Source organism: Manacus vitellinus, unplaced genomic scaffold (genome assembly GCF_001715985.3).
Source record: "Manacus vitellinus isolate BGI_N305 unplaced genomic scaffold, ASM171598v3 scaffold_112_pilon, whole genome shotgun sequence".
NCBI classification, from domain to species: Eukaryota; Metazoa; Chordata; class Aves; order Passeriformes; family Pipridae; genus Manacus; species Manacus vitellinus.
The window spans coordinates 483,135-499,603 of record NW_021938853.1 but is presented as its reverse complement, the minus strand read 5'-3'; the positions used below and the strand labels follow the sequence as shown (position 1 = coordinate 499,603).

The 16,469-nt window shown below is 48.4% G+C and overlaps 1 protein-coding gene across 4 annotated transcripts in view; it reads right to left on the bottom strand.

Moving 5' to 3' along the window:
• Positions 1-16,469, bottom strand: part of SEPTIN11 (septin 11) — a 46,605-nt gene that overhangs the window by 17,905 nt on the left and 12,231 nt on the right. For all 4 annotated transcript variants that reach the window (XM_018089038.3, XM_029965632.1, XM_029965634.1 and 1 more), the window contains exons 2-4: positions 4,725-4,839; positions 2,437-2,632; positions 1,356-1,542 (exon numbers count right to left, since the gene is read on the bottom strand). In XM_018089038.3, the coding sequence (XP_017944527.1) occupies positions 1,356-1,542; positions 2,437-2,603 (354 nt within the window). In that variant the 5' untranslated portion in view covers positions 2,604-2,632; positions 4,725-4,839. The remainder of the gene's footprint in view (positions 1-1,355; positions 1,543-2,436; positions 2,633-4,724; positions 4,840-16,469) is intronic.

Below are 16,469 nucleotides of genomic sequence, written 5' to 3'. Positions count from 1 at the left end.
CTAGGCACATCTCCTCGCACTGCAGCAGGCTGGATTACTGCAGGAGCCTCCCTGGGACAAGAGCCTGTCACAGGTGTTTGCTCGGGGGCTGCCATCAGGGACACTCGGGTGGCAGCAGTGCTGCTGTCACCCCACGGGAGGTGGAAGCAGATGGTCCCTATCCAACCTTGTGACACACAGGACAGGGGCTGGCAGTAGCACAGCCACACTTCCCCCACCTGTGTGCCCTCACATGCCCCCAGACACGGCTGTACTGCAGTAGCAGGGCTCATTCCTCCCTGCACAGCTCCGAGATGAAAGATCAGTTACTGAAACTCTTCCCTAGACAGGCTGTTGGCAAGGATAAGGACCCTGCCTTTTTTCCTTTCTCGTCCCTCCAGAGGGACAGTTTCTGCTTTTGATCATGCAGGATTTGCTTCTCCATGCAACAGCAGACAGAAATCATAGTGAGAATAACAGTGGTATTGACTTATATAAAGGGATTTTAAGTACAGCACTTGAAAATCCTCTTCTATTACATCACTTGATTCTGTTTGGAGGATGGTCTGGAGATATTAAATCTCCCTGGGCCAAAAGACAGAACACAAATGCCAATTAGGGTAAATCTCCATAACCCTATTTTCAGTTGAATAGGGCAGGGAACCTTCTCCATCGCCACATAAAACCCAATCGATAGGCCCCTCCAGGAAATAAAGAGCCACTGCCACCAGTGATCTGCAGAATCAGGATCCAACGAGCCAAAGGTGCACGGTGGACAGATTTAAATTGCTTAATCATGATGTAAAGAAGCACAGACAAAGCTTAGTTTAAGTACTCAGGCTTTACATTTGTACCTCAGTTATTTTTCTCAGAAAAGAGGTGAAACCTTTAAACCGTGGTTTAAACCAAGCCTTTGAGGGTAACTGAGAAGCAGATGCCAAGTAACATATTTATTCAGATCCCTGTTTATGAAATTACAGTTAGAACACCACTAACATGTGCCACAGAAGATCAAATCACTGTTTGTGTCTATCTGGATGTGGTCAGAGCAAACAGACACAGCACTTCCATTTGGTTTTCACTGATTAGTAAGACGACCTGAATTGTCTTTATTGACTTTATAGCTTAGCTGGGGAGCACAGGGCCAAGCTCCCTACCCGAGGCAGGGCTGGGAGAGGGGAGGAGTCCAAACTCTTAATAAATCTCTGAGCATGTGAAGCAGAACAATGACCCACTGTAGCAGCTTGCACCAGGTACACTTTTCACACAGCCCCTCTGCAATTCTCCAGTGCTAAAAACACACATTATTTCCTGGTGGCAAGACAATAAAAGCACTAGTAGGGCCATGTGAGGGTCGTAACACAGGCAGCAAGTACCTTACTGTCCAGTTTCTTCATGGTGACCAGGTCCAGGGACTTGAGCGAGTGCCCGGTGGGCGCAATGAAGTAGAGGCAGGCGTGGATCCGGGTGTCGTGGTAGTTGAACAGGGACCGTTTGATCTTCAGCTCTTCTTGTAAGTAGGCTTCAAACTGTGCATCGATGTATTCTACTATGGGCTTGTAGCTGGAGGGAGGTGAGGCACAGAGAAATTGGGAATTGGCTACTGGGACAACACTGGGCACTGGTGGACACTCAGGCAGCCTCATGGGTGCTCTGGACCTTACGGGACAAGCTCGGCTTGTTAAGACCCTCCCCAGCAACCTCCAGTCCCTCCTAACAAGTTGTGTTTCCACGAGTGCACAGGCAAAGCATAATGGACATGACAGCAAGATAATGTGGTAGAGACCCTGGATTTTAGGTGCATGGAAACCACACAAGATTGCTACCCTGAAAAACAAAGTATTTGTACATCTCCAATTGAAGTCTGAGCTCTGTCAATCTCACTGAAAAATCTTAAAAGAGGGAAGGGAGATTGACAAGAGGATAAAAAGGGCTTTTCCGGAATTGAAGCCTGTGAGCAAAGCTCAGAAGACAACTGGGCTCGTGGACTTTGAGGGGACCATTTTGCTGAAGAGAAAAAACCTTGTGCATTGTAACGTACCCTCTGGAAAGAACCAGTTTGGCATGAAAACAAATGTACAGCTTTGCATCCCACGCTACAGGTGATTTTCACTTTCTCCCCAAAAAGGGAGCTGTGCTTCTGGAAAAAAATAACTTTTCCATTTGTCCCCCCTCCACCAAGGGCAGCCTCATGGATACCACTATGTGGGTTTATAACACGACTGCTGCTCTGATTTCTTGGCTTCTGGAAATTTTGTCTCTGACCATGGAAGCCCAAAAACCTCAGAGACATGTTGCAAAGAAAGCAGTAGGGCCTTATGCTGGGAGAAATATTACAGAGTAGCATCACTTCCTGGATCAGGAAACACCCCCAGGAACAGCGAGGGACCTACTGAGCCCCCAGTCACGCCCTCCCGACCTGCGAGCACACCCAGGTCCTGCCAGAGCCCAGTTTACCTGTCATCCTTGTTAATCTGATCTCCAAAGCCCACGGTGTCCACAATGGTCAGCTTCAGGCGCACGTTGCTCTCCTGCAGCTCGTAACTCCGGGCTTTCAACCTCACGCCGGGCTCGTTGTGTGTCGCCGGTTCGCTCTCAAACTTGGTGTTGAACAGAGTGTCCATCAACGTGGACTTGCCGATGCCGGTTTCACCTGAGCAGACAAAGGCAACTTGGGATGGTCTGGCTGCTTTTCCTCATCTTCTGGGGCACGTTCGCCAGGTTAAGGAGTTATTCCACTTGGGAAGCAGTGGAATTAGGCTACATGCACATGGCTAAGCAAGATAATCCCTGCAGGAACAGATGTCTTTGGAGACAGTCCCCGTCTTTACCAATTCCCCAGGGCTGAACCAGGAACTTTCCTCACAGAAGCAAGTTGTAAATTCTCTTAACACTGTGTTTGATTCCCAAGGAGATACTCGATTTTATTTTGGTTTATTTTTTTAAAACGGTTTTGTTTCTGTTTCAAGAAGGTCACCCAAAACCCACAGCACAACTGAGGCAATAAAAATTTGAGACAGAGAAATACATAAGGTGTTTTTTAAAGAAAAGGAAAATAGCACACTGATCAAATACCAACTTTTTAAACTATTACAGGTTCACTAATCCCCAGTGCAATTAGTAATATGGATGAAAGCATTAGCCCAAATCCCATTTCTAAGTCAGAAGTGTTTGTTTAGCAATTATACTCTCACACAGCTACTGCTACCCATGCTGTGAGCAGGGGTGGGCTGAGGCAGCTCACGTGAAAAGCTGAGTCCTGAACTGATGGCACGGTATCTTCATCTCTGGAGCTGAAGATTTTAGGGAGCTCCTCGTGTGAACTGCTGCGTGCTGTGCTAGATGGCCTTTGCAGCCTTTCACATCTCAAATAAAAGTCTCACATTACAAGGCCAAAGTTCATCATGTCCTTTCTCAAGTCACCATTACAAAAAATAATTTGCTTCCAAAGTAAGATTTCTGCTCCTTGGACGACTACAGTGGTTTGTGTGAAATTTTAATATGGGGTGAAAATTGGTGGATCGACACATTTTACAGGAAAAAAAGAAGAGATGGATCAAATTGCTAATGGAGACATATTAAGTCATGTTAAGAAAGGAATATTTACTCCAAGAGAGAAAGGCAATTAATTTATGCCATTTTGATCAAAGAGCTGCCTGCTAATCGGGCTGTTCCCTGCTGAACTGCAATGGATTCATGCTGCTCCAGCAGTCACGTGAGGGCTGCGAGCTCGAGTGTGCACAAGTGCAACTGCTCTCCTATCTCCTCCTTTGACAGGCAAAGCTACAGAGAGGAGCGCAGTCTGTGTGCCAGACTTCTATTCACACAGCTCACAGAAACCCTCAATTCACTGTGCAAAATTCACAGTCAGAGGGCTGCAGGGTTTTTCCAGCTAATTAATGTAACTAATTAGAAGGGACAATACTCCCTTCTTGCAGGCTTAACTGAACAATGAACGGAGAGATGGTGTTCATAGCCTGCCCTGCCAAGCTAAGAGTGAAACCCAGCATTTGTGTCACTTGGCAGAATCACATTCTGGGTCCACTGACAAGTCCAAGCTAGTTCAGCTCCCAGCTCCCAGGGGCTGAGCAATGGATTTCCAAGTGTGTAGTATCCATGGAGTACCAAGACAGCACCTATCTCCCTATAGCAAAGAGGAGATGTTGCCTTCCTGTATTTCACCCTCTGAACAATTTGGAAAAGGTAACTCAGGCTATAAAACCAACCTGCAGCACCCAGGTTAAATACAGCAGAGGACAGGTGACAGGCTTTGTTCTCCAGTACATCACTTGGAGACCAAAAAGGGCATCGATTCCAATTGGAGAAACTAAGAATGTAACTATACAGGCAAAGCCTGGAAGGGAAGGAATGTCATTTGGTGAGAAACAGCCTCTGCACCCAACCCAGAGAAAGGGAGATTGAAGTTCACTTTCTTTTAAAAATACATTTAGCACCCAAGTTAGCTCAGTTTCCTTATGGGCAGCCTTTGGGGAAAACAGAACCACAGGATGATCAAAGGCGAAGATTTTAACAGCTAAAAATGTCCTCGTTTTGACTCAGGGGACAAGGTAGAGAAAAGGAAAAGAGGGATGCTAGATTTCACCCTGGAGCAGCTCTGGGAAGAAAACTGTCACTTCCCTGGCACTGTGGTCCCCCATGGCTCAGCTCATCCCTTTGCAGAGGGAGGAGGTGTGAGTCTGTGGAGGGGTGCAGCCCTGACTGCCCAGAGGGGCAGGGTGACCTACCCACGCAGAGGATGTTGAAGCAGAAGCCCTGGGACGTTGACTTGTTGACCAGTTGATCAGGAAGGCTGTCGAAGCCCACGTGGCCGGAGAGGGACAGGTTCCTGAGGTCATCGTTCTGTAAGACCAAGAAGGAAAGCATTTAACAGGGTTGCAAACCCCCTGTCAGGGAAGAAGTCCTGTCAGAACTCTGTTAATGACACAGAGTTTTTGGGACACAGCATCTTTCTCTTAGGTTTCCCTCCCAAAGTACTCTCCTTTTACTTCTACCCCGCTCTCTGCCGTGGGGCTCAGGAGCTCAGGTGTCCCTGACCCCAAGGCACACAAACACCACCAGACTGTTTCTCCGTGCCTGTCACTAATAAACCATGATTCTGTACCAATCTGCAACACCCAAACATTTTTTTCTGAGGCCTCAGCATCCCTTTGGCAGGGCCACAGCAGGACATAGCTCAGATAGCAACAGTGCCTCTAGAGTCACCTAAATGTCTCTCCAGCTTTTCTAGGCTTGGAGCAGAAGGGAACAAAGCGAGTGTGCTGCTCTGCTGTGCCTTGGTGTACAAATAACCCATCTGACCCAGGGTGACAAAGCAGGGCACTGATCCCAGTGTTTCCTCCATGACCTACAAAGCCCCCAGTGCTGCCTCTCCATGTCTTCAGCAGGAAAAGAAGCCAGACCAGAGAGCCCCAAGGTGCCAGTCACCCCTCGTGACCCGCTCTCCTCCTCCCGGCTGCTCGGGGGGCCTGAGCTGACAACATCCAACACCCCAAGGCTGTGGAGGGGAACAGGGCAGCACAGACCCTGCACAAGGGAGGTTTGAAACAGCTCCAAGATTATATTTAGGACTTCTCCACAACAGCTGTACCATAATTCACAGAGAAGCTTGGAAAAAGAAGCCAGCCCAGTCACCTCTTCCCTGGCAAATGGCAGTTGTGCCAATGTCCTGGGCACAGGTAAAACAAAAAAATCCCCATCAACTTGGCAGACCTAGAGCAGCTCTGCTGTTATTTCACATATTTCTCCCAAAGTTTGCTTTGTCCTTAACTTAGAAAATACTAACCTTCCTCCAAACCCAAACACTTCCAGCACAGTCACTCCCTCAAGGCCATATTAAATTACAATTGTGGGCAGCCTCAGCCTGGTTTAAAGATGCTCGAAGCAGCAGCTTCTTTTCCACAAAATCAGTGGGTTTTGGACCAGACATGGAAAAAGACACTCTTTGGGTGATAAAATAAGAATCAAAAGCAGAGAAGGACTTCCTACGCTCTGCACAATTGCTGAGCAGCTCCACTTCCCCCCTCAGAACATAAAGACCAGCCACCAATTGCAGGAAAAAACCAATTACATCTGGGCTGAATGTTGATGAAAACAGACTCAGACTCAAAGAAATACAATAATTCTCTGGGAAAGACAACATCAAGTGAAAATGTCTCTGTTTGTGCCATCACCATATGGCAGAAAGGGGCTAGGGGTCCTTTTCTGCCACGCTGACAGACAGGGCCCAACACCTGTATTAGATACTTGAGCCTTCTCCTAGCACCTAAACCAGGTTTGTCTGAAGGCTTAACCCCAATCCACCAGCCTGTTCACCTCCACCCCTCTGTGGACTGACAGCTATTCCATCAGCACCACACCACAGAAGCTTAGTGTGATTGAGAGACGCCACCTCCTTCACTCAGGCTGAGTGACAAACAACACAGAAGAGACCACTGACCCACAACAGCGATTCTCCTGCAAAAGCCCCAGGCAATGGAAGGAGACCCTGGCATTTATATGTTATGTGAATGGGTTAAATTAAATATTTTTAACATTAGTATTTTTAAAACATCAGTGGGCTTGGGTTCATGATGAAGTGAAGGGAGCTCAAAGCTGATCCCAGAAAGCAGTAAGTGCCCATGACTCACAGGCTTCACAGAAAGTGGTGGGTGTTGAACATCTTTCAGCACCAGTCTCTCTTTCCCTGATATATTTTGGGCAAGCAAGTACTGCCTTATCACCAGTTACTCAGCAGGAACAGGAGTTACACTCATCTCCTGCATCTGTGTCAGTTATTTTTTGCTGCAGACCTTCTCGGGTTTATTTCCCTCCCCTGCTTTTTTCCCTGCGAGCGGCAAACATCAACAGTGCAATAAACAAGAACTACCCCTGCACTTTGCAATGCCAAGTATTTTTCACAAGCTGCGCTCACAACGGGGAGCAGAAGCGCAGTCTGATATCTGCCCCAAACACCAGAAAGCTCATGAAAAGCTCCGAGGCCCGAGGCACAGCCAGAGATCAAAGACAAAGCCAAGCCTCCACCTCCCTCAGCGTTCCCAGGATGCAGCACATCTCCCTGAGCGGAGCAGACAGAGAAAATAGGTGCAGTTCTGCACAAGTATCACAGACAGGCATTTCAGAGAAGGCAGGAGAGCCAAAGGAACTAGGATTCTAAATCTTTCTCTGCGCCCACAAACAAAAGCATCGTGTAACCAAACAGTGAGTTCTGCAGCACAGAGATGGGCTTGGAAAGTACACACAGTTTTTGGGGAGCTGTAGAGGAATCCAAAGGAAGGATCCAAGGGCTGCATAATCTCTTACCATTGCAGCCAGGCCTCCGCTCCTGCTTTTACCCCCTTCAAGGGGAGAGCTCTATCCACATGGAAAGGAAGCCTCTGCTGGAGAGCAACCAGCCTGATTGCTCAGGGTATCTTCAGCAGAACAGGCAAGTGATTCACGCATTCGGTCTGGCAGAACAGAAGTGTTTTAACAACAAGGGGATGCTAAGTCAGATGGCCCCGCTGCTCCGGCTGTGAATCGCCCCAACAAGCTCCTGAGCACAGTCAGTGGGCTGGGTTTGATCCAAACTGAGTCATCCCACCGAGAACTGGGCAACTCCAGCTGAAGAGGAGGTGCAGGCTCCTGCCCCAGGGACAACCCCAGAGCCCCTGTGTGCACCAACAACTACGCATTGATTTATTCCTCTCGCCAGACAGCTCTCCTTCCAGAGGAAGTCAGCAGTGCTGCTCAGGCACTTTACCCCACGTGCAAAGGCACATCATCACCCTGCCTCACTGCCTTCTTCTCAAGTGCATTCCTCATTTTCCCACAGCGGATGAACAGAGCTCAGCACAGCTCCTCTTCCCCCAACACTGCACCTAAACACACACCTGAACTAAAACACCCCCTCAGCTGTCCCTCACAGAAACTCAGTCCTTGGAGATGCCTCAGAACCAGAGACAAGTTGCTGTGTCTGGAAGCACTGACCTCTTACAGGCACACTAAAAGAGTAACTGTTTGCCAAGCACCTCTCTTTGCTCCCAGCTTCAGGAACCATGGACAAGATCAGCGTGGGTAAAACTGCAGCTCCACAGACTCCTGGAGGGATCAGACAGTTTGCACCAGACACGCTGCTAGATTTGGGTGTCTGCATGTTCTCAGATGTCAGAGAGCTTAAGACATCCCAAAAACAGTCTTTATTTTTAAAGTCTTCCTTATGACACCCATGTCGCCTTTACTGAAGACCACATTATAGGGCATATATTCCCTCCCTCTTCCTACACCATCCAGGAGCAGGAAGCAATTCTGAACCTCCAGAGCTGTGTGCTAACCCCTACAAAAACTGCAGAGCTACATGAACAAATAAATGCTTGTTTCTTGAGAAAGATGCTGATCACTTGACTTCTCCTTCCAGAGAGCCCTACAAGGCATCCCACAGTCGATATTTCTTGGGTCAACAACAATCTTTGAGCTGCTGTTATCACAGCTGCTGGTTTTAACTCCAGTAGAGGAAGGGAGGGGGTAAGCTAAGCAGAGACAAGGCACAGCATCTGCCTACCTACCATCACTATAAAGAGATTTATCTTCAGGAACCCATGTTCTAGTGCTCTTAATTTTAAGGGGGTAAAAAACTGCCATGCAAAAGACAAAAAGGGGTTTGCAACCTCAGAACCCTGTCAAGGTTATTTTGCATCTGTTGTTCCTCATACACAGCTCCTGGTGGCAAAAGTTTTGTAGGTGAAGCAATGGTGCAGGGGATGCTCTGTGGCAAACAGTGGAACTCACTGAAGCCACATAAAACAATTCAGTTGATAAGGCACGTGCAAGGACAGAGTCAGCTCATTCCTCCTAAACCACAGCAGCTTGGCAGAGAGAGCAGGGATAAAGGGGAAGTTACTCTCCTGGTCAGTCAGGAACAGTGCACGGTCTGTGTGCGCACGGGGATGGGGAGATAAAGGTGGGCCCTGTGCTGGGACATGCATCCCTCCTCCAGAGGCAGCACGGAGCAGAGCAGTGTCCATGCAAGTCACAAGCTGTGTGGTAGCTCATCGGAGATAACGCAAAAATTGCTCTTCTCTTGGGTAGGAAAAAAGCACCGCTCCCAAAAGGCTGATGTGGGGAGATCCCCAAGGACATGTGCAGTTACTGCCCTGGTCTCGGGTCTGCTCTCCTCGCTCAGGACTTAACCATGGTGAGGACTGTTCCCCCAGCCCCAGCAAGCTCCTGGCTGAGCCTCTTTTGCCTTAAGGCTGCTGGCAAACCCTTCCCTCGGCCCCTCCTGGCCCAGGGCTGCTGGCGGCTGGGGGTCAGCTTCACACGGCCTCCCAAGAGTTAAAGAAAACAAAAACGAGCCTCGAATTCGAGAGGGGGAAAACGCTGGTATGCAAAATATTGAGCTCAACCACAAATATGAAGCAAGTGTTTAGTTATTTGAGGCCACACGACTCGGGAGGCACCTTTAAGAAATTCTAAAAGCTCTTATTGTTGTCAGCAGCTCAGGGCAGTAACATTTTTGACCAGTTACTAGGCACACGTTCTTGCATTTCTGAAGTCATCTCAGATGCTACATCCAAAGCCAGGGACCTCTGGGACAGTTTTGTCTGCTCAGACAAAAACACAGCTCAGGGACGAGCAGAGATCACAGAAGCAAAGAGCAGTCAGCAAGAGACAGATCTATCATACCCTCTCCATGCCAGCAGGGCACCAAGTATTCCCAGTGTCTGTGCCAGAGTCAAGCTCTCTGTTCCTTGAAACAGCATCCACCATCCCCCTCCCCTTCCTTACAGAGGCTTAAGGCATGGTCAAACCCATAACTGCTGGACAAGGGAACTTATGAACAATGGTACAGGGAGAACACGAAGAGCAGGAACAACTCCCTTGCCCTCCTTGCCATGCAGTGATGCCACAAGGAAAGGGCCCATAGCAATCAATCAGTTCATCAGCTCATCAAGAGGAAGGACTTCTCGGCTGCTGTTTCAGGCTATGATAAGTGTCATCAGCAGAAGAGGGGGAGTTCCTGTCCCCATGCTGCTGGGCTGGCTGCAGGATTGGGCAGATGGCTCCATAAGCTATTGGGAAGTCTGGGAGGTCCTTAGTTGGTCCCCCCCCCTCCCTTTTTCCCTTCTCTCCCAACAGGGAGAGCAGACCCTGTGGAAGGCATGTTCTCATTCTGCACATGAATGTGTCAGTCAAGGCCTGAAGATCCATGCCTCCCACCACCCCAGCAGTGACTCACTGCTGCAGCCATTGTCCCGGAGGGGTGGACTGCAGGAAACCATCTTGCTCTTCCTGGATGAAAGCTGGCACCAGCTGCAGCTGCTCAGGGACACACAGCTCCTCACTAGGCCTTTGTCCCAGCCCTCCAGCAATGTCTGGAAGAACAGCAAGCAGCCAGGTCTCCCTACTCCCAGTAACAGGGAATACTGTCAGCAGTGCTATGCCGCAGTTGGCTCCCTCGCTCAGCAAGCAGGGAAGTCACAGGGAACACAAAAAGACTCCCCTTGAACATGCCAGATTTTCCTTTTAATCCCCGAGAATCACAATAGCACAAATCAGGATAGCAGAAAAGGCTGGTCTGTGGGAGGAAGACTGGAAGCAACTTGTCCAACAAAGCACTGGGCAGAGCAGATGGGGAAGGGCAGGTGTGGGTCCAGTGCCATCCCCCCTTGCAACGAATACTGCTCTAACAGATAAAACCCTGTGGAATTACCAGCCAAAGGAAGCTGCCAATGACAGCAAGGAAGGTTCCCCGAGGAGATACCCCCAGAGAGTGGGTGATGCTGGACACGCTTCCACTGGCTCAGGCACTAACAGAGAGCAGTGCTGCTCTCTCCAAGGCTGGCTCCCTAAACGAAGGGCAGGATGACACAGGGCACAGCCAGCAGGCATCACAAGCTGCTCCCTGGTCCGATGCAGCCCACCCAGCCCCATGCCTGCCCCAGTCCCAGTTCCCCAGCACGGACTTGCAGCAGCCCCAGCACACATTGAGGACACGCTTCCCGCCTCTGAGGCACGCGGGCAGGGAAGAGAGGGGACTGCTTACATTGGCAAGCTGCAGGAAACCGGCAGGAGCACGGAGGAAAAAGGATACAGTTGCATTCTTCTGGAAAGAGGGCAGTCAGCAAAATCTGACAATTCAGGAGCGGCTGGAGAGAGCGGGAACGAACATTTGTCTTCGGGCAAAATGTTTGGCTAAAGGTCAGCACAAGCTCAGAGCACTCGCAGTTCCATTTATGCCAAGAACTGACATAAAAGACATTTTCCTCCATAGGTTTCCAAAAACCACGGGCCCTTCTATTTGGAGTAAAAGTGACTAATGCTTCTAACAGCCCCTGATGTCACAAACTGCTAACCAGCAAAAAAAAAAAAAAAAAGCTGGACTGGGGGGATGATAAGGAACATATGTGCATTCCAGCAAGGCTTGTAAACTCACTGCAGGGAAAAAAAAGAAAAAAGGAGAAAGGAAGGAAGGGGGGGAAAAAAGAGACATAATGTGACAAACAAGAATGAAGATGATCCAAAGGCAGAGCCCAATGAGAACCAGATGCTGTTTGCTTCTCTGGCCAATGTCTCTCCTGACAGCAGACAGCATGCAGGAAAGCATGTTGCTATATGGACATTAGAAACACTTTGCTTGCTTGCTTGCTTTCAGTTCTTTTACCCTTTTCCAGCCCTTCTGGCTACACAGTCCCACACCACCACAAATACAGATATAGTCCAGCAAGGCAGCAGAGAGGAAAAAGCCAACAACAGCCATTTCCTTCTGTATTTCACCGTCATGCACTTAAAATAGCCCTGAAACAGCTGCACCATGGGCCCTTAAATAAGTGGATTTGTAGTTGGCTAAAAGCCTTTAGCTGGAGGCACAGCACAACCTGGGACGGAGGGAAAGGTGATACACAAACCCAGAGAGACTCCCAGTTACACTCACACAGGCCAGGAGCAAACTGGGACACTGCTCCCGGGTACAAGAGGGTAGAACTAACACAAACCTGGCAACCTGATGCTATTTTCCTCCAACCTTCCCCAGGCTTCCACCAACCGCACTCCAGTCAGGGGTCTGAACACAACCAGAGCACAAGAGAGATTTCAAGAAAGGAAAGCAGCCCAAAGGCCTTGCTCACCAAGCTGTAACAAGGCAGCACTGTTCCAATACATGCTCAAAGTAAGGGCTGCTCTGGACACAAAAAGCAGCAGTTTTCCTTGAGGTGGTGCAGGCACCAGCAGGGCTGCCTTGCAGCTCCTTAACCCTGTGTGTTCTTTCCTGAAAAGCTGCAGCCGCACATCCAGGGCACGTTCTGTCAGCTCCTATTCAGCAACCTCCAGGGCTGAAAAGTGCCCCACATCGTGCTCAGGATAATTAATTAGCACTGGGACTTACAGCCAGGATCCATGTTAATACAGCTTCAGGTCATTCATTTACGAGTTCTGAGTCTGGACTAAAGAGTTCAGATTCATCACAGCAATTGTCTTCATATCAACATCCTAAGATAACACTGATATGCATACAAACATAGCTTATCCAATGTCCAGGTACCACAGCAGTGTGTATAAACAGGTCCTGACTTCAAAATAACCACCACCCAACCCAGCTCCTTGGAAAACCCCTAGCAGGGTTTTCAGGGTCTGAACCAGTGCCACACACACACTGGAATTCCCCAGGGAAACTTTACTGGTCCAGCACCAGCAAGGAAGTATAAATCCAGTATCAACTGGATTGAATTCTTAAAATCATATGCAACATGCACATGCATATATTGACACTAAGGTCACTAAATAAAAGGGCCAGAGAAAAATATTTCAGGTTTAGCCAAGTCCAGTGTTACTACTCTCACCAGCAATGGGTACACTTGAGTGTGGTTCTGACCAAGTAATCAGAAAACAACAACAAAGCAAGCAAACCAGCTTTTAATGAGTTCATGGCATGGTCTAATACACTGAATGTTGAGTCACAGCCCTCACATCTGCTTTGAAAAGGAAAACAGAACACACAGAGCCCCTTATGGTACACAAGCTCTTTTAGGGCACCAGAAAAGACACTCAACATGAATAAGGAAAGGTCAGCAATCAAAGAATATCGAAGACTACAAATATTGTTGTTTGCCTTAGTGTGCATTCCAGCTTCAGCAAGAAGGACAGCAGAATTAAGTCGAACTGAATCTGCACTCAGAGGAAAAGGTGAAGGTTTACTCAATTCTTTAGCTGACAGTTTTGAATCATCACTCCACAGACTTCAAGCTCTCAACTGGCTCAAAAGCAACAACGTTCCCCACCGGCCTTCACCAAGTCTTTGTTCTTCTGCCTTAAACAGGGAAAGCCAACACTCAAGTTTTTATAAATAGGAGCAATTCCCCATTTCAATTGAATGACTTCCTTCCCTTCACCTCATTAATTCCAAATTTTTGTGGTTGCCTTGGAAGACTATGTTTTGTCTTTCCAAAAAACTTAACTGGCCAGAGTTCCTCCAGAGGAAAGCACATCTGATCTAGGTCCTCAGCACAGTCATAACACTGGGATTGTTAGGAGATGGGACGAGAAGGCCTCTCTACACCAGGTTTTTTATCCCCCTCAAGCCTTGCTGCACTGATAACTGCTACAGAGACCTCACATTTCTGGAGTCCATCGACAGCGAAAGACAAAACATTCTTCTCACTGCAGACAGGAATGTTCCCACAGTCCTTTCCACATCCATTACTTGCTAAGGGGCAGGATCACAACAGCGTTTGATGGCCACTACAATCCTGGTGATGCTCCAAGTCATAAAGAATCCCTGGACAGGACACCGGCAATTGCCCAACACACACTGCAGACCATCTGAACTCCATAAATGTACAGCTAAATAAACATTCACAGCACCAGAAGAATGGATTAACTCTCTAGTCACATGGAATCTGAGGATGAGCTTTACAGCTCCAGTTTTTGGATTGCATCAGAGATAAACCTTTTATTCTAGAGATTTAACCCAACTCTCGGAAACATAAAAAGAGCCCCACGCTGCCTATTTCCTGCACTGAAGTTTATCTTGAGCTATTCCTCCCCACACCCCCAAAGAGAAATGGCTTTCCTAGCACTCAAGCTGCTCTTGACAAACTAACACAGTGTGAAGGACTTGACAGAAGGACAAGTTCCCACCACAGCACAGCCAAACGCCCTCCTCTCCAAAACACACAAACACACCAGCAAGGAAACCCAAAGCCCACAGTGGCCTGCAAAGGTGGCTCAAGCAGCACCAGCACCCTACAACAAGAGAGGCTTGTACAAGTTTTCCTGCAGGAGATGAGGGATCTTTCCCTCAATTACAGGCAATGACACCTCGGGCTTGTCTGACAAGGTTCTTTTGCCAGGACCTATTTTCCAAACACCTCTATTACTGAGGCAGGAATTCCTGGGGAATAAAATAAATAGTTTCATTGGTGCAGGTGGGATTTCATTGTAAAGGCAATGAGGGCACACCACAGCTCAGCGGATGCACCGGGCCCCTGAGCTGTTGGAGCACAGCTTCCAGCCCAGGGCTGGATCCTGGCAAGAGGCAGCGGGGCTGTGCCAGCACCGAGGGCAGGGAGTTCACCTGCAACCAGAGCCCCAATTCCTGCCCTGGGCTTAAGCTCACAGCGAAGAGCTGGGCACAACACCGTAAGTCAAGTTCTCTGTACACAGTGCAAAGCAACAGAACAACTTTTTACTGAAATTTTTGCAACCTCCCCAACACCTCCCCGTTTTACACCAGGCACTGTACACCAGAAGTCTCTCAAGTACGCAGTAAAGGCAAATGTCGGGGTTAACACAAAAAGCAATGTCGCAGGTGACAACCCACAGGGGAAGCAACGACAGAGCAGAGCGTGCTGTGCTACAACCTTTGTAATCTGCCACGCAGACCAGACACACAGCCTGGAGAAAGCCTTTCCTCAGCAACTCAGCGCTGGAAAACAGCAATTTCACATCGTCACGGATTTCAAGCAGGTTTAAAGCAGATTTATTAGTTAAATCCTAATAATGCAAATAAAGTCAGACGCAAAACTGGCGTAAGTCGCCACATATGGAGAACCCTGCCCACAACCCCCCTTCCTGAACGTCTGTTACTAAAGCACAAGGCTGTACAGTTCCCCTGTCCCTCCTTCCCCATCCCCAGGAAACAGCCAGGCTGGGGCTGTGAGGAGGACAAGGCTGGCTCAGCTGCCATTTCAGTAACCGATTTCTGTCCAGTAAAGGTCCTTCTGCAATGTTTGGGGACAGGGATATATCTGAAGGGGTTGGAGTTTCTTTCCTTTTAAAAGTCAGTCTCCAACAGAGAGGCTGCAAGTCCCCCCATTCACAGCCAGGGCTTTGGAGGCTCCAGTGACACCCCTAAGTCCCACTCCCACACTTCCCCTCATTTAAGCAGGTTCAGATGCTTCCAGTCCCTGACTCTTCAGCCAACTGTTATGTTTTCATAAGCTAAGTTTTTCTTTGTGAATCCCTTCCATTTTTGCTCTACAAAAAGGGGCATACATCTCCCAAAACAAAAAGATCCAAATGGGAACTGTGTAAATGTACAGCACAAAGAAATAAGCAAAAGAAAAATATTTTCTCTTTGGCTGTTGCTACGTTTTATTAACACTAAGTATTGTTTGAACACCCACATGTAGAAAACAACAACACCTAAAGGAAAATTCTAAGACTCTTTCTATACAAACTTACATTAGTGGCTACATTCCAGACACTAATTAAATGCATCCTGTAATAATAAAATAATCCTCTTCTGACTTACAAATAAGGACTTGATCCAAAATGTACTATCAGCTTCGTGTTTGGTGTGCCCCGCTGACAATGGTTCCAGAACCAGCTATTTTTCCCCAAGTCCTCCATCCCAACCGAGTTACAGCAAATCTCCTTGGAGCCTTCTGTAATTAACTCAAATCCACAAAGATCCTCACAGGTAAACAGCGCCCATGAACTTTTGCAGAGTGAGACACTTGTGAGGGCTTGCAAAGGGGTAGCTGTGGTACAAGGTGCCCCTCAGTTGTGATGCTATGCTTGGTTATTAGAACCAGACTCCAGTGGTGTTTTCGGCCCTGGCACAGAGTGGCTGGAGGAGCAGAGAGCAAATAAAGCACAATTAGTGGGAGGCAGGCCCTGATCCTGCCCTATGCGCTGTCAAAGGCTTCCCATCCGCATTCCAAGGCTCCCAAACACCTTTGTGAGCTGGACCTTTGGCTTCTGGTATCTCAGTCCTGCTCTGCCTGCAGTGTCGCGACAGTTTAATTAAAAGCAGGAATGCAAAGCTGGAAACAGGCTGGGGAAAACTGCTGGGATCCCATCCAGCTCTGGGGCTGAGGCAAGGCTCCCATTTCTTCAGGTAAAGGGACTGAGCTGCCTTGGAGCTGTGAGATCAAGCGACCTGGCATGTGCCCAGGCATTCCAAGGACTTGAAACAAGGAAACTGTCTTCCCCAATGACAACAGTACTTCAAAAGGTGCTTGGGAAAAGCCAGAAGCTAAAAACATCTCCCTGTG